This window comes from Blennius ocellaris, assembly GCF_963422515.1.
Source record: "Blennius ocellaris genome assembly, contig: SCAFFOLD_231, whole genome shotgun sequence".
NCBI classification, from domain to species: domain Eukaryota; kingdom Metazoa; phylum Chordata; class Actinopteri; order Blenniiformes; family Blenniidae; genus Blennius; species Blennius ocellaris.
In genome coordinates, this window is record NW_027661856.1 from 28,240 (window position 1) to 52,256 (window position 24,017).

Below are 24,017 nucleotides of genomic sequence, written 5' to 3' on the forward strand. Positions count from 1 at the left end.
CTTTCAAAAGATTGCACATTACCAATGTTCAGATCAAATTTTCATTATTTTCTATCATTTTGTTGATTATGTTATTCCTTCAAGCCAAAAGTATTACACACTGACCCTCATCGAGAAAAGGTTTGCACAGGTTTGCAAAATTAATATTGCGAGCACACAGAAGCTGATCTACTAACAGGACGCACTGAGGATTCAGTCAGACTGACACATAATCAATGGAGCGTTTGCCTTCGTGAATGAAGATCATCAAGCGTGCGTTTCACATCACACAGAATAGACAGCTTATGCTAACAGATTAATTTTACTCACACCGTGAGATTTGCCAGATCTGAAGATATTTGTGATGTTGTGTTGCATCTGTTTTTTTTTCCACCAGTTTGTAAAGAAGTTTTAAATCTTTAAATCAGCTCGTCCTTCAGCAGATATCCACTGATGCCCTGAGAAACATTTCCTCAGCTGGCTCCTCGTGACTTTTCGGCCCCCGTTCAAACGGCAAAGTTTCCAGTGAAAACACATTGCTTTTGTGTTTTTGTTCAGAAAAGATTCACAATAACACAGCAACATTCTGGAAAATGTGTTTACACATCAACGACAGAAACACTGAAAACAATGCAGTTTTCATTTTGAGCCACCAATGAGTGTTTATGTTTGTTTTTGTATTAAAAACACACACATGCACAGAGAAAAATACACTATAATGATGTCTAGACGAGCAATGTGAGGATCCACACCTCGCTCCAGCACCGAACCAAGTTGGATTGTTATTACAGTGACTCTCAATTATAAAACTACCAAGTCTGAAAAGACTATGGACTGGGAGTCATGACACTCTGGAGGAAAACATTGCTCTAATTGTCCATCTACTGAGCAGCAGAAGAAGTTCTTTCTGTGACCGTGGTGCGCAGTAGCACTGATTCCAAGGTCGGCATGGAGACGGGCCCCAAGCATTTTTACAAAGTTGTGTTTTCACCCGTTTCCTCAATAACAGAGTCCAAGCATTTTTTGAAAAGTTCCACCTTGGGAGCCGTTTCTCAAAAAGTTGCATTTTCAGTGTCTCAGAGCAGTGTTGTGGTGTACAACAATACAGCCACAGTGCAATGTTGTACCTTCTCATGTCTTTTGACTTGGTGACAGATCATCTTCCATGTTATAATTATATATATATATATATATATATACTCACAAATGTTTAATAACTCCTCAAAATGACATCTCAAGCTCCACGGTGTCCCACTTCTAGCTCACTCCCGGTGCTTCATCCAATCCCTGCACGGAGAGCAAAAGCAAATAAACAGAAACAACACTGTTTTTGTTGGTCGAATGCATGAAAAGCCTTCATTAGCATGTGCTATCAGGTTTTATTCTTCTTGTCTGTGTGAGCATGTCACCCAGCAGGCTCCATCCAGATCTCAGCAAATCAGGATCATTGTGCCTTTAACTGGATGCTCAGCGCTTCCACGGCGCTCTGCACACAAAGAGGGAAACTAAAAACCTATCGGTCTATCAGAAGCCGGCCCACTGAAGTAGTTAGTGAAAACTCTTCCTGCTTGTCTTCTCGGGCCACGTGTGCCAGGGACAGATTCTGGATTTGATGTATGCGAACAGAACCGTTAGAACCGTTTGTCTGAGCGGCTGCAGGAATAAACCAAACAGCAGTCCTCATTCAGAGGCAGGAGGGGAGCGAGAGAAAGGAGACAAAGCTGGAGGCTGTGAGCAGAATGTTTGCGGGCTTTCTTTCTGTTTCGCTGCTCCCTCCCTCGCTGCCTCCACCCCAGTTAGCTGGAGACACACAGAAAAACACAGGCTGTTTGGAGAGAGAGAGAGAGAGAGAGCGAGAGAGAGAGAGTAAAAAAAAAACAACGGAAGAAAGATGGAGGCAAAATGGAGCCACACAAAGGCAGCGCTTGCTTTCCCCATCGCCAGCTTACTAATCGGCGTCTTTGCTGTGCTCGGTGCATGCCTGTCGCCCGTTACACGGCAGCATTACCATGGCGACCGGGGTCTGAGTAATCATTTGTGCAATGACCCCTATTCTCCAGAGGGAAGATGGAGGGATGGGGGAGTGGAGGGGGGGGGGCAGGAATGAAAGCAGAGCCAGCAAAATGAGAAGAAGGGAGGGGGGAGGAGGAGGATGGAGAGGGAAGAGGAGGGGGTGCTGGGAGAAGGGGGGGTGTGGGGGAGAGGATGGGGAGGGGGGGGGGAGCAGCAAAGCAAAGCAGCAGGGACCCAGACAGAGAAAAAAAAAAAAAAACCCAAAACAGATTTTCTTTCTACTGGCAGTGGGGAAAGGATCCTTTATGTTTTTATATAACGAACAGCACCGGCTCCCCGAAACGACTGACAGGGAGAAGGCGGTCTCATGAAAACTGGGATTCAGTGGAAAGATAATGATCGCAGGACAAACGCTGGAGCAGAAAATAGAACGTGCAACTTGTGGACAACAGAGAGAGAGAGAAGTGGGGGGGGGGGGGGGGGGGGGGGAAGGCGCAGAGACAAAGAGCTTTCAGGGTGTAAGAGAGCTAAACGGTGGCATTCATTACAGTCTGCAGTCGGGAGGCGTTACAGACGTCAGCTTTACCTGATACTGTCCTCTGCATCCCCGTCCATAACCCGGGGGTGTGAAACGACGGCCCGGACGCCGGCACCGGCCGACCAATCAAGACCTCTAAATGACCTTGGAGCCAAATTGAAATAACAACGGAAACCTTAACTGTGAATCAAAGGGACTGTTAGACGTGTGTCCACTGTGTGAGCTGGTTCCAAACACTGACCAGCAGACTGGAGGAACCGGGAAAGCAAAGCCAGCTGTTCCTTAGCTACCAAACTAACATTATAGCATCGAGTGGGTTATTATGTGGTCGTTATACTGGTTCAGTCACGTTGAAAACACACTCTGTATGTATTTAATTTGACACAGCTGATTCATAAACTCACTCTTACAACGACTGTTTGTGGCCCAAAGTCTATTTGCCATATATAGGATCATTTGGGACAAATGATAAGGACATAACTTGATTTATTTTAATTGTTACTTCACTTCTCTGAAGTTCGACGTTCACTACATTCTTAGGTTCATCGCCTGACCCACTTCAGTGTTCTTGTCATAATTAAAACGGCCACCAGAGGTCACTTTATAACCTTCGAGAGAGCGTCCTTGTTTTCAGCTTTTTGTGTCAGAGATAATTTCCTTTATGAGGCTTCGAGAAAAGTTATAATGAAGAAGGTTACTCACTAAAAGAAGAAAACAGCTTAGAAAAATGATTTTGTGAAAGTTTGTCTACATTTAATATGAAGAACTTTCCTGCAAATGAAAGATAAAGATTCCCACATTTTGTTCTCAGTGTTGTGTGTTGGAGATACTTATATCACCCAACAGCTTCTCAATGAGTTCTGATAGATAAGTCTTTTGAAGTCATATCATCCTATTGATTGTTTTCTTGCGATCGATAAAGGCATTATTAGTGCTGATACTTTATGATCCGATACCAGACTTGTCCAATAAGTATACCAACCACAGCTGACTTTGTCACCATGCTAATAAATCTTGGCCTGATCAGTGATGATATTTGAAATTATACTTAGACAGACTTCTTTTTCTACGTTTTCCACACACTGCTCTTTTGAAGCTGACCAAACTTCATATTGGCATGACTTAATTTGAGCAATCTGTGTTGCAAAAACAAATTCATCCATCAATCTTAAATATTATATTGACCAATTTAAGGTTGCGGGGCATTCGGGATGATTACGTCAGAATATGGGAGAAGCCCAGGTGCATCTAGACAAGACCATTTAGGATTACTAAAGCTTTGGTCCCACCATGCTGTATGTGGACGGGATCAGACCGGTTCCTGTGCGTCCCCACTGACAGACGTTGTGGATGGTACCGAATCGACCATAAACAATGGCTATGATTTATTTTTTTTTGTCACCCCCTCCATTGAGGTACCTATCACTGTGGAACAGGTCTCATAAGGAGGCGCTACAACACAACCCTCTGCTGATTGGTCAGTGACGATCGTCACTCTTGACAAGCCGCAATAATTCCAAATCTCACCGCTGTGCGCTCACTTGTTGCTTTGTTAAATGGGTTTATGGAAATATCGGCATGCGTAGTACTTACTGTACTGCTGGTGCATACTGTGCAGTAGGACCAAGGCTTAAATAGCCTCAAACACATGTTTTGAGCTGTGAGAGGAAACTGGATTACCAAGAAAAATCCCATGGACCCACAGGGGAGAACATGCAAACTTTTCCAGGAGTCAAACCCAAGACCTTCTCTCTATGGAGTGGCAGGAAGCGATACAGTTGGACTTTGTCCCAGTGGACCACACAGTCAGAGCTTTAATTCCTGTGACTATAAACTACATGGAAGACATCTCAGACTGTCGTTTGTTTCGATGCACCAAACAGCAGTTCAGAGTTTTCATCCCTCTTGGAGCAGGGGGGTGAAGTCTTGGTAAGGACCCTGACGATCAATTCTAAAGTTTAGCTTGGTGATTTCTGAACTCATGCTGACAACAGTTAACTCCCTGTAAGGGGGTGATTTGGAGAAACAACCTGTTTACAACCTGTTTACCTGTTTACTGTTTACTGTGCTACAGTACAGTATGGTACGGTAAGGTCAAGAATACCCAGACCTAAATCTGTTGCGTGGTTCCATCGCAGAGAGTACAGTTAGAGTGTGGGCGGGGTTGTGAACGGCTGCACAACAGTGCAGGTAAATGACATCATTATGTGACAGTACACGTGGGACCAGCAGTGACACTGCTCGGCGAACATGTGAGCCTCCATTCGCTGTGACACAACTTGGAAATCTTTTTCATTCTGAACAGCAGCGTTCAGCTCCTGAATCTCCTGAATCTTCTGAACCTCCTGAATCACCTCGTATGAGCACCAGGGTACAGGGTCCTTTTCGTACCATCCACAACTTTTGTCAGTAGAAACACACAGGAACCTGTACCGTTACCATACTGGCACATACTGCATGGTGATGGTGAGGCAATGGAGTCAGAGGAGACCCTATCAAAGTCCTCCTTTGTCGAATCTGTGGAAACTGGGGACAGGACTATGTATGTATCAACAGCTTGCCAGGGTACCAACAGAAGAACAGGAGTACAACAGCAGTCAAACAATCCATCAAGCTTAAGAAGGAGGTTCTGTGGTGCAGGCAACACCAGATTCCACAGACAGGTATTGGACAGGCAGTTGCAAAAGTAATATCTTCAGCATTAGAAATGTGAAGAGAAGTTATAAGCCGCGGTCCCACCGCACAGTACGTGCCGGAGCAGGGCAGGGCAAAGCGCACCGAGACTCAACTTTGTCGTATGGTTCCACTGCAGGCAGCAAGGTTAAAAAGGAGGTTGTGAACAAGCGAGTGTGTCGGGTCCAGTGGCTGCCAGCTGCAGCTCATACGGCCGTCTGGGTAAAGCCTTGAGCCTCCTTTCTCTGTGACACAGCTTAAAACTTCTAATTCTAGCAGCACTCAGCTCCTGTTACAGACAGGAGCGTCTGCATCTCATTGAAAGACCGCAGTGCTGTGGAGTGGCAACGTTTCAATAAACCAGTTAAAAAAAAGCAACCAGTGTGCGCAAAGTGTATGTAAAAAACAACAGGAGGGTTTACGGCTGATGAAATGTTTAAATATTGCAGGAAAATCAAGAGTGATGATTGTCACGATCAATCAGCAGACCCATTCGTCAGTGCTGGGTACCTCATTGGAAGGATGACAAAAGATTTTTTTCCGTACCATCCACAACTTTTGTCAGAGTTACTTTTGGATTGCTTCGAAGAGGTTTTGAGACATCATCTGGGAGTTTAGGAATAGTTTTCAAATTGCTCTCAGTAAGAGTGGGCATCTTCTGACCTCCAATGGCGACATTGTCAGGAGGACAAAGGAGCACAAACTTCCTGAGCCCAGAGGCCATACCTCGGTTACAGGAGGCACAGCTAACAGCTTATGTGGTGCTGTCATACATTTCCCTGGTGGCGTTAATCAGGGTAGTCATAAAACATCTTGGTGGCAAGACCAGAGAATGAATGAGATCTGAAATGTCTCAAGGGCCTGGATTTTATGGGGTTGTCTTGGTTGGCATTCCAGTGCAGCCTTGCACGGACCTAACGTAGAGCACCTAATGCAGAGTTCCCTTGCACTCACAGACAAATATAGACCAGCTTGTTACCTTCTCTCAGGTTATTGGGGAGACAATCCATTGGTGGAAGCATTGACATGTCTGCTTTTTGCAGACTATGTTATATTTGTAACTGTCACATGACTTTCTTGAGACAGTTACAAAGGGGTGGCATTTTATGAGCATTTAACAAACTTCTTCAATGACAAAATTAATGTTATAAGAGAAAAAAATAAACGGCAACATTCTCAAAAATGACAGTACACCTGGCTATAAACGCTGAAGAATATTTAGTTTGCATGTCAAGCCAATAGTGAGCGTCGTCCTTTTGTCATACCACCAACTATGTGCCACACATTATTTGACACCGTTAAATTCACAGATTGATGTTGTCAGTCAATTTGAGAACATACTGAATTATTTGACACAGCTGTGTATGCATGTAAAGTTGTATACCATGTTTACATGCATGGAGTATTTTGACAACTTTGCACTCTGTAACTTTCAAAAAGCTCTGTTTTCAGAGCTATTGTTGCTAAAAATCAATGGTCAAAATGTAATAAAAGTTTGCTGTTTTCATTGGAAAATGTGATTGTGTAAACGGGGCATTACATTAGACCGGTTCCACTTCATTCATATTAACGATTACTTTTCAGCTCATACTAAAGTTTAACAAGGAGTTCCACAGGGTTCTATACTAGGACCTGCACTTTTCATATTGTACACGCTTCCTGTAGGGAATATTATCAGGAAACACTCCATTACCTTCCATTGCTATGCAGATGACACACAAATCTATTTATCTATGAAACCAGATTAGACTGATCAACTTGTATCCATCTATCTATTTGTCTATCTATCAAACTATAGAAACCTGTCTAAAAACATAAAAGCCAGGATGAGTCGTGAGTTTCTGCTTCTGAACTCATATAAAACAGAAGTTACTATCTTTGGCACAAAACCTCTGAGGGGCAAATTATCTGAACGTCGAATAACACTGGATGGTATTACCTTAACCTCCAGTACCACTGTGAGATCCTGGAAGAACCTGGGAGTTATTTTTGACCAGGATTTATCCATCAACATTAAATAAATCTGCGAGACTGCATTTTTCACCTCAGTAATATTTCCAAGGTTAGCAACATATTGACTCAGAGTGATCTGAAAAATGAGTCCATGCATTTGTTACTTCCAGTGGAGACTGTAACTCAGTATTATGGGAGTGGGCCGTTGGGGTGGGGTGGCAGTGGGGGGGGGGGGGTCAGGTCTCCTTTTGTATCTAATCCAAATCTGCAAGTCTGCGTTTCTTTCTCTTTCTTCCCTTCCCTTCCATTCCCCTTATTTCAAAACTTACCCATCTCATCTTCATTGCTGCAAACCTGTCCTTCCTGTCTGCCCTCCACGTGTTCCATTAAAAACCTTCCCCCGTGGCTTCCCCTCTCCAGTGTACTTAAACCTTCCCTCAGCGTCTCGGTGCCACATCGTCATTGTACCTTCATGTTGTGACATCCCATGTCCCCCTTGTGTTCCATGTGTAACTCGTGTTTTCGGAATTCTCATGTTTTGGCCTTCTGCTTTTGTTGCTGGAATTATCCCTCGGATGATAACTTTGCTGGTTTGAAATCTCAATAAAGTCTTTGATCTTTGATCTATTGTATTAATCTGCTTTTGGGTTCCGCCGTGATCTGTGGCACGTAGTGAATAGCTCTTCTGCACAACAACAATGTTTTCCTCCAGAGTGTCATGACTGGACGTCCATCTTCTCCTGGGACTTGGTGGTTTTTATAGTTGACAGTCAAATGTCTAACTTTATTGACTGTCCATTTCAATGTCTGTTTACTCTCCATGGTTTATAGGGTATTGTTCTTGGTGTACATGTGTGTGTGTTTCCATTGCAAAGACAACCAACAGCGCCAACTTGTGGCCTGGCTTGTTGACAACATGGTTTTTAGTGTGTCTGTTGTTTCCGCGTTACCAGATATTGTTTTCAAACTGTTACCGTGTCAAAGTGAAACTTTATTTTAAAATGAAAACACAACAACAAAACGTTTTTACTTGAAACTTTTGTATAAACAGGGTCTCAGTTAGAGGCTGGATAGAGACAGTCTTCTGAGTTAGATTACATCTATGGCAAAACATTTCAAGATGTGATATGTTTTGCAGTTATCCACCAACTTTTCAATGCTTTTATTGACAAACAATTAGTCACAGTACAGATATTTACAGCTGAATCATAGTTTTCCCAAATTCCAGCTAAAGATTCCTACACCAGCATTTTCAACTAGTTTTAATCTCAATTCATAATATCTACAGCGTATTTAATCCTAATAAAAGCAATAATATTAATAACAATATGAATATCTTAAAGTGCAATCATGACAAGCCATTTCCATTTCGTATTCAAACAAAACTAGGATTAGTGATAGTTGGAAGTCAAAAGCAGGCGTCTATCAATAGATGTCTTAAAATTAATTCTGACAAAGTTGAGATATCTTTAACTCACACTCTACTGAGTCAGAACGACACCATGGACATCTTGAATTTAAGTGCTGACGAGGGAAATGACGTCATTATCTATAAAACTGAGCCTGTGGGAACATGTGGGCGGCTGAAGTGGCTTCCTGTTGAATGAACAAAGGTCTTATTCTTCATGAACTTGTGCATTTTTGTTTTTAGCTTTTATTTTTCTTCTGTCGCAGCTCCAACAACAACCAATATTTCTTCTGCTTATTCTTTTTCTTCTGGATTACTCCTCCGAACACTGTTTACTACTTTTTTTTTCCTGAGCCAAAATCTGATGAAATGCTTGCCATATTGAGCAGAAATATGGCACATGGCAGCTACTTACTAACAATAGTTATGCTTTCGAATTCGATGACACGTGTCTTTAGTTTTGAGTTCGCTTATCTTCAACTTTTATCAAAAACAGCAAAGGATTATTTCCGCCTTCTTTAACTGGACTCTTTGACTGCTACTTAGCAGCTGCTTGCCACGTCCTCTTCCTCCAGTGGGCGAACCGCTGGAGGAAAGCATCTCCGTCTCCATGGTAACCAACATGTTTGTGTGAGAGAGAAAAAAAAACATTGGCGCAGCTCTGCGAGCTTGACCAGAGGCAGAGTTGGAAGATGCTCTACACACTGACAAAGAAACCTGAAGAGCTGCTTCAACACGTTTACAACTCCTGATGTTCTAGTTTGAACGAATCGTTCAGAACCCACGAGTCTCTTTACTTGAACGCTGACTCACGACTCGTTGCAGACAGGAAAACCTAAGTATGTTGCTCCGCAACAGTCATGTCTCTGCTCTTTATGTTCAAAACATTGCTGTTTCAGCTGCCTTCCCCTTGTTTACCCAGTCGTTGCGACAGCTCCACACGGAGCGTGTAATGCTACACACAGCTAGCCAGTTAGCCACAGAGCACCGACGTACACAGCCAGCCGCGGGGCAGCCGTGGCACCCCGGGGCAGCGACCCACACAGCTCCAGCTGTGGCGAGACATGCAGCGGCTTTGCTCACACTGGTTGTTTTGTTGACTGGGTTTATTGAAACGTGGGCGCTCCACAGCACCGTGGTCCAACGTGGCACAGACGCTCCCCTCTGCAATAGGAATGGAGGAGATTCAGCGGGAGATGGATGCTGCTGCTCAGATTAAGTTTTCCGCTGTGTTACAGAGAACAGAAGCACACAGCTTCGGACGGCTGCCGGAGGGTCACCGTGCCACTGTCGTTGTGTAATGATGCTACATACCGGCATCGTTATGGGGCGTTCACGATCCCGGCTACATTTTATCGCACTCTCTGTGACCACGCAACACAGTTGGGTCTGGGTGCACTTTGCCTTACCATACTTGCCCCGGTCTGTCCCGGTCTGGATGTACTGCAGTGGTGTCGAGGCTCAAACAGCAGAGGGACTGCATGCATCGAGTTGCATGCATGCATGACAGAGTTGCATGCATCTCTGGAGCCGTGAGTTGAGTATACGACTGTCCGTGTGTTCCCATTGTTTATGTTAGTAGTGTATTGTTCTAACAGCCGTTCGGCCTGATAAACAGACTGAAAACCATGTGGATTTCTTCTTCTACAGACCACAACATACTGGTTTTCTTAAGCCGCCGTTCCACCGCACAGTACGTGGCGGAGCGGGAGGTTACGGTACGGTAAAGCGCAGCCCAGGACCAACTCTGTCTCTGGTCCCACTGGTAAAAATGTAGGCGGGTTGTGAACGACTCGGAGACGCTCCAGCGAAGAACACGGAAGCGGCCGGCGGCCGTCAAGTCGTTCTCTTGTGACTCCGGTTAAAGTTTCTCATCGTGAACAGCAGTACGATGAATTCGGTGAGTTCCGTCATTGTGATTCACGTCAGAGTTTTCTTTCTGTTCTTTTGACTGGTGTCGACTGGCAATGATGGATGTTAAAGTAAAAGCAACGAAATACAGAGAAATTGTGACAAGTCTCTGGTACAAACAACCACAAAGTCTGCAGATTGCCATTAAAACAAACCAACCAAACATTTTCGTTTAATCCCCAACATCACAGAAAAAGCTATAGGATCCCAAAAGGTCTATCTAGACGTGGGCAGCATTCAAAACAAAACGTTTTTAATGGACTTGAAAACAAAAACAAAATAAACATTCAAAAGTCAGCTGATATGTGTAGAAACCTACTCAATTCAGGAAACATGCTCACTGTTATTAAGGCAAAATTGGCCGTAGCTGTTCAAACAACAACTATAATAATTTGACATTATGTTGCCACAACCGTGTGGAAGAAACGTGTAAGAAATGTGGAATTTCACACAACTGAAGAGACAATTAACTGTCATACAGTTTACAGATGACAATGAGATTCTCATTGTCTGACGTGAATTACATGTGTTGCTGACGCATATCCGACCATGAGCCTTTCTTTAAAAAGCCTTGTTAAATGTAATCTGTGTGATGGAGGTGAAGCACCGGGTGGAGGAATCAGGCGGGCGTCTTCGCTCCCAGCTTCAGCGTGTGAGGGAATGATGCAAGTCTTCATCAATAAATCATCATCCTCCTCATTCTCAATGCTTATTGCCTCCTCACTGGAATACAATCTAATTTCACCGAGATGTGCCTCCAAACAGTCGCTCCGACTGGAGCCCAGAGAAGGAGTGCAGTAATTAGAAGACACATTCAAAGAGGAACGTGAAAGGGGGGGGGGTTTGCATTCAGATACCTGAGAGGTGGTCTCCAGTGCTGACCATGCATGCAGAAGAAGCAGAAAGAGTGGGAGAGAGAGAGAGAGAGAGAGTGAGAGAGAGTGAGAGAGCCTTGTGCTGACTCCTGCAGCCGTGCTGCAGTGCTGCTGTTCCTAAGCAGAGGAGGGACAACAAGAATGTTCGCAGCAGAGCGAGGGGAGAAGGAGGGAGCACGCACAGCAGCAGAGTATCGAGCAGTGAGGCTGAAAAGATGAGGGGAGAACATAAATGGAGGAGATGGGTGGGGGGGTTGGGAGGGGGTGGAGGTGGGAGGGTGGGGGAGGGGGGGGGTGCAGAAGCAACGAGGACAGACTGAAAATAGAAAGAGACCATAATGTAAGACTGAGGCGAGAGGAGGCAGGCAGGAGAGAGAGAGAGAGAGAGAGAGAGAGAGAGAGAGAGAGAGAGAGAGAGAGAGAGAGAGAGAGAGAGAGAGAGAGAGAGAGAGAGAGAGAGAGAGAGCGAGAGAGAGTGGGTGTGTGTGTGTATGTGTGTGGGGGGGGGGGTTTAAGATGGATTGATTAAAGACATAAAAAAACTCATACGTTGTTTTCAAATGAAAAAAAAAAGGAATCTGGAATAGGAATACGTTCAACGTCTTCAAGTTGGAACCATCGCCGTAACGACAATCCAGTTTGGTCGTCCGTCCACACCGACGTCCGTTCTTCTCCCACTGTTAATGTTTGAGTCGTGCTGTTCTCTGCACACGTGTGACTTCATTACAGAAACGAACCACAGCACCAACGTGTGGCCTGGCATGCTAACTGCATTGTTTCTGCCGGTTCCTCCTTTCCAATACTCTACGTTGCTGTTTCAGTGTGAGACTTTTCTGAAACAAAAGTGCAAAAACAAGGCAGTTTCACTTGAAGCCTGTCAACGGGGACTCAATGTAATTTCTCCACAAAGCTTAAAGAAAGTCACGACAAAGCTGTCGTCAACACGCTGACAGTGTAATCAGATTTGTTGAAAAGGGTTCCATCCACATTGTTTTGTTTTTTTGTGAGTAAAGCTGCGACAGTTTTTAGATTCTAAATGTCCTGTAGTACAAAAACATGTATATTATAAGTGCTGATAGTTAGTTTTCCCTTTAAGTGTGTGAGCTGTGTCTCTGTGTGATACTGTCAGCGATAGGCTGTAATGTCAGTTAAATGAAACAGGAGGGAACATGAATAAATTATGTTTTATAATTGAACGTTCTTGGATTGTAAAACTGCATGTCATTATTTGATCTGGTACAAAAGTGGTAGGACCTTGTTTTTCCCAGTTAAAAGTGCTGCGTTAGTCTCAGAGAGGATCAACAGAGATCAAAGGAGATCAGCGTCTGTTGCCATGGACGTGACACCTGACAGGCGAGTTACCATCGAAATGAACTAATAGCTAACATGCTAGCGATGCTCACTCTGTTCCACAAACTAACGTAGCGTTTGCGCCCTGCAGAGTGCTGTTCTCGTTTATACTGTTTTAATTTACCTTGAGGCCCCATTCACAAAACGTTTGTGAACCGCATCAATTTGACGTCGTCATTTCAGACCTTTATTGTTTTTATGTACATTTACTAAAGATTTTTAAAACAATATGTTAATTTACACGGAAACAGCAGAAACACTAAAAAAGATGGAGTTAGCATGCCAAACCAGGATTTTACACTGTTGTTTGTTTGTTTAAAAAAAAAAAAAAAAAAAAACAGAACCGCCACTACAGTAAAAACAGATACAACGTTAACATCTAATAGCGTCGTGGTGTTCACTGCAGTGTCACCAACATCGCTGGTCTCCTGATCACACGGCGCTGTTCACGCTACAATGAATATGAGTGTGTCCACATCCGATTCATCCTCTGTTCATACGAATATCGGGTTCTCTCCATTTTGTTCACGCTTATAGCGAAGTGTTCTCTGCACCCATCTTCGTGGTTTCATCACAAAAACAAGTGACCACGCCCTCCTGTGGCCCGGCATACTAACTACATCGTTGTCGGTATGTCCACTGCTGCACTGTAAAACACACCACTTTTTTTTTTTTTTTAACGATCAAGGTATTATCACGTAAAATGTTGTCGTGTAAACGATTTATTTCTGCTGCTAGAAAGACAGATACTTTTGATAAAAACGAGCTCGTAGCATGAGCACGAGATATGAGATAGTGACTCATGCTCATGAGAAAATTGAAGGGTTGTTGTCTGACATGCCTCTTGGGGTTTCGTACAAACCGAATGGATACCATGAAAATAAAGTGTACATTAGTCGCAAGAAAAGCTATCAAAGTGAAGCTATAAGCCACAAGCTAGCTTGAAATATAGCAATTACCACTGAAAATAGAAGGGATGTCCACCATAATTTGTCTTTCTGTTGGGAGTAGCTCAGCACTCATGTGACCTGAAGTCTGCCCACAGAAAGGAACAGACGGATGAAACGCATGAATACGTGTACAGGGCCGGTCTGTGAAATGTTATGAAACGACAAGGTTTTTAGATGTGGACAAACATAGGTTTTACACAGCTGGAGCGAGACTGGGTTCTCAGTAAATAAAGGTGTAAAAACCTCTTACTTAGAGACAGAAAGTGGGACAAGAACTATTTAAACACATGTATTAAAACAATGGTAGTGCAACAATGGTACGTGTGTGAGCCAGACTCCACAAAGCTGCTCGGTAATATGACCCAAATCTGTAATATCAAATATTCCAAACGGAGCAACAGAGAGGCTGAGGCATCAAACTTCGTTTACATTTCATGGTTTGTAGATTATTGTATGAACACAGTGAGTGCTGCAGAACATGCAACACTCCAAAATATAAATTATACGTACCTGCTTTTCTGAAGCTTTTCCTCAACATCAAACTACATTTGAATGCAAATCACGTTAACTGCAGATGAGCAAGTTTGAAATTAAAAGATTTTCCTTGGAACTTGATATCTAAGTAGTTGAGGCAAGCTGAAATGACAAAACAGGCTCAAAAATCATGAATCAACGGTTCATGATGAATGCAACTAACACGATGAATGCAACCTTTTAAAATATACTTTGGATCTGATTGATAATATATTGTCTTTTGATATGTTTCAATGTATTATTCCAGCATTTATAATTGTCTTGACTGGCTGCATTTAAATCGGATCATCGTTAATTTCTCCGTATACAATCTTTCACACTATATTATTATCAGTGGCAGACCATCAGGGCCTTCAAGGCTTCTCTGCAGGCCGAAGAAAAAGACCTGAATCACATACTGATGTTGATTATATTTTGTCCATGAATGCTTATTAATTCCAAGTGGTCAGTCTGCTTCTCCTCATTGCTTCTCCCCGGCTGCTGCTTCCAGACGCGTACTTCCACATTAAAGCTTTTAACCAATCACATTTCAGCCATCATCTGTTGCCGGGTAAAGAAATCTGCCTGAGGCCTTCGGATTCAGTTCTGCAGGCCTCTGCAGTGTAAAAGTAGTATTGTCAAGCTGCTGCTTCAACCAATCAGATTTTGATATTGGCCACTCAGAGCCTTCTTGAAGGTCTAGTGTGAAGTCAGTGTAGTCAAGCCCTCTGATTGGCTCGTCAGAGAGTTCACTCTCCAGCGCTAGCTAGCTGCAACTGTAGCGAGCTGCACGGACAAAAATATAGTTGTGCTTATTTAATAGCGGTTTTGTCAACCTACAATGACAAGAGAGACGATAAAGACATTTGGCTGCAGATTTATTGTCAAAACAATTTTCAAGCGTGACTTTTCCAAGAGGTCATTGAACGCACCGCAGCACTCTGAGCGCCAAGGTCTGGTGCAATTTATGAGCACTCACTACAAACTCCATGGCAGGGTTCAGGATTATACTGTATTATTTACCATTCTATTATTTTCAGGACCAGGAAAGCTGACGTTTGTCTCCTTCCTCGACCCCCAGAAGTTTCAGGAAAAGCAGATGCTTTTTTATTTAGCTGCAGCAGGAGAAGAGATGTGAACTTGGATTTTATTTTCATTCATAAAGGTATTTATTCTGGCCACACGAGTATCTACCTGTGATGCAAAGGCTTTTTATACTGCATTTCTGCATGGTAACATGGTTTCTGCAGCCATAAAAAAGTTAATGAGGGTTGGATTGACTCAGACCAGCACTGAAGGCCGGGCTCTGAAATGTACTGGCCACCACTGGTTTTTAGGATTTATTATGCTGAGCTTTAAATTTCACATGCAGCCTTATTCTCAGGTCTACACTGTACATTAACATCAGTGCAGTATGGTGCTGTAAAGCCGGTTCAAATCCTCGAAAGAGGAACAAGTCTTTAACGATTTTTTTTATTACACTTAACTATGGTTTCAAATCGAACATGGGAATCCAGGGGCAGATTACAGCGGCAGATTAAGAAATGAAGCTCTGGAGCTTCACTGACTATGTGACATTTTGGAGGAGATATATGAGGGTGGCAGTCAGAGGATCGATTTATCACAGATGCAGATGGTGTTGTATTATAGAAAGCATCCTGTAGTTGACGAGGTCATCCAGATTGTACAGACAGTCATAAACAGAGGTGGTAACACCGGCCTGTCAATCACTCAAGACGGCCCAGCTGAGCTGATGAGTGAGTAATAAATGAGTGATTAAGGGGAAAAACAGGTACAGAACACAAACTCCCTGCTTGTGACTGTGAGGATTTTCTTTAGCATTAGAAATTAGAACTGTGAATTTGAAATCTGGCTTAAGGTACAGGCTGTTGGTATATTAATAGATTCACACTAAAACGTAGAGGCCTTTCACATTTGGATAGTCCAGAACTGAGTTCACTCAGGTGGGTCACACCTTCATTTGGTTCAGGTTGCATTCAAGTAGCTCTTTTATTACTGGATCAAACCGCCTGAAGAACATCACGCAATTACAACAGCTGCTGGTTTGGGGGCGCTGTCGCCTGAAACAAACACTGACCAGAAAGGAAGTAAAGAAGAAACACAGCTTATTGACTGGTCCGGACTGAAAGCGAAAGTCCCGCCAGTGTAACTCGTGGTGGCTAGGCTAGCTAGCATGGCGAATGGGTGGCCACCAACAACCACGATATATAATCTTCAGACAAGATATCAATGAGTCTTCCTCTCTACTTCTTCCTCACTACTCAATGTCTGCCCGCAAGATATTTTCCAACTTTTTCTTTCTGTGTCTGCTTCTTCTGATTTGCACCGCGAAGCTTTGTTTGCTTACGACCCAGAATGCTTTGCACTCTACATCATGTCCTCTCACTCCACTCGCTGGAAAGGACCAGGGAGCTCTTCTTAGATCTGGTTGAGAGTTCGGGGGTGCGTTTGAAATCACCCAAACCAAACATTTTTGTCCAGGAAACTCCCTGAAATGAAGTGTGGCCCGGATCGAACACAAATGTGAACGTGGCCTTAAAGCGCTTTCACACCAACACTGTTTGATCTGGACCAGAGTTCAATTCAGCAGCGTGTGCTTTGCTTGTTTGGTCAGGTGTGAAAGCTCCCCCGGACTCTAATCTGGATTAAAGTGAACTCAGGTCCACTGAAAAGACCAGCCACGTTTTCCGTGGACTATCCGAGAAGATGTGATGTAGAGCGCAGTGCATTGTGGGTAGTATATGAACAAAGTTAACAGCAATCTGAAGACGTAGAAAGATGGAAAATGAGTGAGGAAGAAGTAGAGAAGAAGAAGGAGTGAGGAAGAAGTAGAAAAGAAGAAGTAGAGAGGAAGAATTAGAGAGGAAGAAGTAGAGAGGAAGGATTGAGGAAGAAGTAGAGAAGAAGAAGTATAGAGGAAGAAGTAGAGAAGAAGTATAGAGGAAGAAGTAGAGAAGAAGAAGAAGTAGAGGAAGAAGTAGAGAAGAAGAAGTATAGAGGAAGAAGTAGAGAAGAAGAAGAAGTAGAGGAAGAAGTAGAGATGAAGAATTAGAGAGGAAGTGGTGAGGAAGAATTAGAGAGGAAGAAGTAGAGAGGAAGAAGAAGTGAGGAAGAAGTAGAGGAAGAAGGAGAGAGGAAGAAGTGGAGAGGAGGAAGTAGAGAGGAAGAAGGAGTGAGGAAGAAGTAGAAGAAGTAGAGAGTAAGAAGTAGAGGAAGAACTAGAGAGGAAGAAGGAGTGAGGAAGAAGTAGAAGAAGTAGAGAGGAAGAAGTAGAAGAAGTATAGAGGAAGAAGTAGAGAAGAAGTATAGAGGAAGAAGTAGAGAAGAAGAAGAAGTAGAGGAAGAAGTAGAGAAGAAGAAGTATAGAGGAAGAAGTAGAGAAGAAGAAGAAGTAGAGGAAGAAGTAGAGATGAAGAATTAGAGAGGAAGTGGTGAGGAAGAATTAGAGAGGAAGAAGTAGAGAGGAAGAAGAAGTGAGGAAGAAGTAGAGGAAGAAGGAGAGAGGAAGAAGTGGAGAGGAGGAAGTAGAGAGGAAGAAGGAGTGAGGAAGAAGTAGAAGAAGTAGAGAGGAAGGAGTGGAGAGGAGGAAGTAGAGAGGAAGAAGGAGTGAGGAAGAAGTAGAAGAAGTAGAGAGTAAGAAGTAGAGGAAGAACTAGAGAGGAAGAAGGAGTGAGGAAGAAGTAGAAGAAGTAGAGAGGAAGAAGTAGAAGAAGTAGAGAGGAAGAAGTAGAGAGGAAGAAGTAGAAGAAGTAGAGAGGAAGAAGTAGAGAAGAAGAAGTAGAAGAAGTAGAGAGGAAGAAGTAGAAGAAATAGAGGAAGAAGTAGAGAGGAAGAAGTAGAAGAAGTAGAGGAAGAAGTAGAGAGGAAGTTGCTCTTTGACATCTGGTCTGAGGACTATCTATCCCAGTTGCTAACCATTAGCCACTGGCAGGCTAAAGGGGCGGGGTTCCCGCCTTTGGTCCGGACCAATCAGTGAGCCCGGTTTCCACTTCAACATGCTCCTCTTCCTCTCTGGTCAGTGTTTTGGTCCATTAGCTCCCCCAAACCAGCAGCTGTTGTCAATGTGTGACGTTGTCCGACTCTCAAACGTTGTCGTTTGACTTCCACTTGGGAATTCTTCCGAAAAATAAAGTCGAAAAAAAAAAAAATGTTGCTTGAAAAGGCTTTACCCCGACCTCCAGCTTGTTGTGGCCCCCTGCTGGAGGCCCCGCGGTCTCTGACGGGTGGAGAACAAACCAAAAAAAGAAGCATGGTTGAGGGTTGAGCGCTGCCTCCACTGCATTAGCAGGCTGTAACCAGCAGCTCCTCTTTGCAAACAGCAACCTCCTCTGGAAGGAAAGACGACTTCTGCTTCTGCATTCATCCGTCAGCGAGAGCTCTGCGAGCAGGCATCTTCCTCCTCCTCCTCCTCCTCCTCCTCCTCCTCCTCCTCCTCCTCCTCCTCACATCCCTCAGCCTGATCTGGGTCCGGCTCAGGACGGCGTCTGGCTGCTCTCGGCAGACTGCAGAGGAGCTGTCCCACCTCACAGGAGGAATTTCAAAACAGTAACAAAACACTAATCACACAGGGCAGAAAACTAGTGCTGCACTGGCCTCTACAGGTTCAACGCAGGTTATTGCACTTGCACGGAGAGCGTTTGAAGCTATAATTAATCTCCAGAGGCCACTGCAAGGCTGCTCCCCGCACAATGTGGCTGAGTGGTGTTCGTACCAGAGGCTCTGGCTCAGACTCGCTCGCCCAACGCCGGCATTCGTTCAAGCTCCTGCCGTTCACGCGGCTCGCTGCTCATCGGAACAACCGCGGGATCTACAGAATACTGTGATAAGGACTTTTTATACATTTTTATACACTGTGATTCACCAAAGGGTTGCCTGCTGCTCCCTGCTCTCTGCTTGCAGGAGCCGGGAAACGTTCACGGATCGTCCTGCTGTCAGGAATAAAGCTCTCTGTGTGCCCCCCCCCCCCCCGAGTCTCTCCCATAAAGTGCAGGCGCTGACTCTATAATGCAGGAGAGCAGCCGCAGCCTTCCAGGCGGAGGGAATTCTGAAAGCCACCATCTAGTGGCCGGCAGGTATTCCATGTGCCAGCAGCAGCAGCGGCAGAGGTGGAGGAGGAGGAGGTGGAGGCTGTGTCTCCAGTGTCTCCACGCTCACTGCATGTCCTGGAAGTGTCCCTGTGACGTTTAATATGGGACAGGAAAAGTGCAGGGATCTGTCTTCTTCTTTTTTACCCAAATAATAACAGTCAAAGCCAAATGCACTGTATGATTTCTCGGAGGTGTCTCACCCTGGAGGTCACAGCCAGGCCTAGTCTGCTTCCAGTGACTCTTCATGAGGAACTGAAACGCCAGTAAATTAAACATATTAACTTTGGGTTTATTTAAGATGTCGATATATCTACACTTAATGATATTAAAGGCAGTTTAAACATTCACTTATTAGTCAATCGTCTCGAAAAGTGTCTTTAAACTGAGTGAAATAACCACATTTCACAATTTCTTGTGGGAAAAAAAATCTTTATTATATAATAATTATATAACAAAGAATTTTTCCATTATATAATTGATTACTACTCCTCTACAATGCAATGTCGTATTAACCACAAACTGCATTAAATAAAACACATGTTGTGTAGGTTTTTAAGACAGAAAGGTCATGTTTAGAGTATAGTGCTGATGTTAAAACAGTGAATTACATGTCTTTGTATTTCTGCCATGGATCCACCCATCAGGTAAACCCAATAAAGGCCTTCTGATGAAGTATTCTGCAGATACAAACAGCTCTGTTACCGACCACAACCTGGTCTGAGACTAAAGCTCAAACACCAGAGGAAACTGTGTCTGAAACGTCTACAATCATCACGGCTTTCTGGCAAAGTTTTTAAAGATTAAAATGAAAAAAACTGGAAAAAAACACATTAAATCTGCTTCTGAAATTAATTTATGTCAGACATCTCACCATGTTAGGTTTCTTCCTGTGTTATTTAAATAAAGAAAACTATTTATTGATACTAAAGTATGCTAACCCCCCCCCCCCACACACACACACACACACACACACACACCCAGCGGCATTCCTTATGACTGACACTATCAGCTCAGCACTTCCTCCTTCGCGCTCCAAACAAACCACTACAGATTTTATTTTACAAACACACTTTAGAAGGTTTTTTTTATAAGAATAAAATGATCTATTTTCTGAAATAAAATGTGTTATTGAAGGAAGTGGTGAATTTCTTGGGCAGTAGTTTGAAGTGTTTGGATGGTTTATTTATTTAATTTTTTCATTAATGTGTATTTACTTATTTGTTGCCTCACTAAACTCACTTCATGTTCATGTTTTCAGGTATTTTATACAGAATACACCTTTTAACCATTTATTATGCAGACGACCATATTTGGTGTTGTGTGCGTTTCCTCCTGTTTTCCTCAGACAGAATTCATGATTAAAACATTTGAGATGTTAGGATGTTTGGAGTTTGAATTTCTCTCAGTCCACAGCTGACAGAACAGAAATCTTGTGAGATGTTTATCCTCTTTAAGTCATAAGAAAGTCTTCTTCTTTTGACTTTGACGGCTTTTGGTGAATGGACTTTACTTCTATGGGGCTTTCCCACCGCCAGTGTGAAGCACTGTTGATCACATTCACCCGTTGACGGACACATTCATACACCAGTGGGGGCAGCTGCCATGCAAAGGTGTTCAACCCATCCATTGGAAGCAGTTTGGGGTCCAATGTCTTGCTCAAGGACACGTGGACGGGGTGGAGGTGGGAAATACAACTTGCAACCTTCCAATTGAGAGACACGGCCACTCCATATTAAGAGCATTTAATAATTTACAAAGTGTTACTCATCAGTGTTTGTTTAACAGATACATCAATTCTCTTGTATACTGAATATAGATTTCAGTATTTACACAACCTCATTGTCACATATTGTTTATTGATGTTTCCTTTTTTTAAACCATTTAACCACTAAAACAACATTAATGAGTTGAGGCTTCCAAATGAAACAGTGAGCGCGCAACCATCATGTCAGCGTGTGTGTGTGTGTGTGTGTGCGTGTGTGTGTGTGCGTGTGTTCAGGTGTGCTGAAATGAGGACTTTCCTGTTCCGCAGCCTGAGAGGAATTTGAATAGAACGGAGGAACCGCCTGAAGCTGATTGGCTGACGGACACATATTTCCAGCGCGCGCACCCGTCAATCAGCGCAACCCCGCAGCCCGATTGGCCCGGCGCGCGAGGGGGCGGGCTCTCCGCGCGGGCTTTATATATTTTCTGCTCCCGGGGCATCTGCAAATGATTGCTGGCTTTCGGACGGAGGCGCATCGTCGCGTCCGATGTTTCTCCACAGAGCCGACTGGCACCGTTCTCCCGCAGCCCCACGAGCCCCACGAGCCCCGCGGAGATAACTGAACGTCCCCGGTAGAGGAGGCGGCGAGCCGGCGATGATCAGCACCATGGAGTGCGCCGTGGACGCGCAGAGCCTGATCTCCATCTCCCTGATGAAGATCCACAACTCCCGGACGCAGCGCGGCGGCATCAAGCTGCACAAGAACCTGCTGGTGTCCTACGTGCTGCGGAACGCCAGGCAGGTCTACATCAAGGAGAAGTACGCGGAGATCTACCGGATGCAGCAGTACGAGGAGGTGATGGCGGTCTGCAACGAGATCCAGGAGCTCAACCCGCTGGACGCGGACGCGGAGGAGGCGGCGGCGGCGGCGGCTGACCCGGAGCCGACGCGGGCTGCGTGCTGCGCGGAGGAGGAGAGCGCGTTCCACCGAGCCGCGGCGCACTGCCGGAGCCCCGGCTGCCCCCCGCTCCAGGACGGCGGCAAGGAGCCGCCGGAGTCCCCGGAGCCGTGCTACTACCGCAGCTGCTGCATGGAGGGCAGTTCGCCCCGGCGCACTGCAACAAGACCACCGTGCTGGACTTGGACCACGCATGTGGTGACCACGGTGGAGAACGGCTTCCTCCACCAGGACCAGGACTGCTGCTGCGGGTCCCCGCCGGGCCCGGGAGCCCGGTCCCCGGCGAGGAAGCGGAAGGTGGAGTTCGGCTGCTGCGCGTCGGACGCGGACGAAGCCGCGGAGTTCGGAGCGGCGCGCAAGCGGTTGAAGCGCGAGGACTGCTCGTACCCCCACCCGGACTACAACGGACACTTCAACATCTCCAACCTCATCTCCATCTTCGGCTCGGGGTTCTCGGGCTGCTGAGCCGCCAGGCGGACCTGGAGCAGATCTGTAGCAAGCAGGCGCTGGCCAGTCTTGGCGCGTGGACCCGGGCCATCGTGGCGTTCTGACACTTTGATCTGAAGGGTGGGGGTGGAGGGGGGGGGGGGGGGGTCAGGATCAGTTGTAACGCTTTTTTCCCTCTCAAATCACCTCTGGAAAGTGTGTTTTTGGGGCAAAGTTTCCCCGTTGAGTCTCTGCAGAATTAAGGGGCGCATCCAGACAAGTTGTCAACTTTTTTGTTTGTTTGTTTGTTTTGTTTGTGGGAGACATCAGAGACATCTTGGAGAGTGACTGCTTCACGTCAGTGTTACTACACACATCAAACACTATTATGACACTAAAAGATGAGCTGCAGCTGATCGCAGAGGTCCCCCCCCCCCCCCCCCCCCCACACACACACACACACACACCAACAGATCAGGCATCTCAGCTGACCCAGTTCTTACACTAAGTCAGAGATGCGTTGAATGGTTTCCTCTCTGTCACGTTATAACATATGAAGTGTGATGCTTTATTGTGTTCATTAATCTGAAAGGTGGATTTTACTCAGTTGGACAAGGCATCCCCCAGACCCCCCCCCCCCCCCCTAATTCCTTTGACACTTTGAGAACTCCAGCTGCAGCGCCTCCACACCGACAGTATAGAAACCTCGGCTGCTCCAAGCCTTTGTCCCCGTTGTTATTTTTTTTAAATTAAAAACAAGAGAAAGCAGAATTCTACCTCAACAACACTTCTGTCTTAAAGAACCATCTGATGCGACTCCTGCTGCTTCGCCCCCCGAGGGAGGTGGAGGCGTTACAACTGAACTGTCCTTAAAATGTACTTTATTTTTGCAAGAAAAAGAGAAGATATTTATAAGAGGAGCAGTTTTCTGACAGTGGTTGACAGGGGGGTGGGGGGAGGAGAGGGGAGTGGGTGCCATATGTTGTTGGGGGGGGTTTGGAGTCCACGTGGTGAACCTGAGCTGGGGGGATGGGATCCACTTCCGTTGCCTTAAATCCAGATTCTGCTAGCTATGGTCGGTGAAAGTGACCGAATGTCTCCTTTGTTGATCTTGCACAGTGAGCAGCTTCTCCTTATGTGAATAACCCCCCCCCCTTCACCCACCAAGAACAAACACTTTGAGGTACACAGACTCCAGACCAGCTCACCTGGACGCAGTGCCAACACTCACCTGGTGGGGGCAGGTTAGGGCGAGGGGAAGGGGGGGGGGGGTGTTTCTCCCCCTCCTTGGGGTGTGTGATCACAATCATGGAGCCTTTCAGCCATTCATAACTCCAGCTTGGTTTTGTGAGTTTCACTATGTCAAAAAAAAAAACAGAACAAAGAAAAAACACACAGATTTTAGTCCTTTTGTTTTAGAAAGGAAAATCTCCTGATTTTAGGCCATACCCCCCCCACCCCCCACCCCCCCTCAATCCATGTGTTAGCTTTCATGAGCACTATGTGTACCAAAATAAAGAGAGTATTCAGCCATTCTCGACATATTTTTGTTGTATTCTTGTATTTTTGTGCTTAATAAATTGTATATCACCGGGTAAAAACTGTTCCAAGAAAATATTTGTTAAAATTTATAATCTTAATAAAAAAAAAAAAATGA

General features: G+C 44.8%; 1 protein-coding gene across 1 annotated transcript; it reads left to right on the forward strand.

The window, feature by feature from the left end:
• Nucleotides 1-21,507: 21,507 nt before the first annotated feature.
• Nucleotides 21,508-22,485, forward strand: LOC308148710 (immediate early response gene 5-like protein; the record flags this gene model as incomplete). Its single annotated transcript, XM_080522217.1, is given in 4 exon segments — nucleotides 21,508-22,070; nucleotides 22,073-22,122; nucleotides 22,124-22,385; nucleotides 22,388-22,485. Coding segments are annotated over 4 exon segments (849 nt in total). The 5' UTR covers nucleotides 21,508-21,631.
• Nucleotides 22,486-24,017: the final 1,532 nt, after the last annotated feature.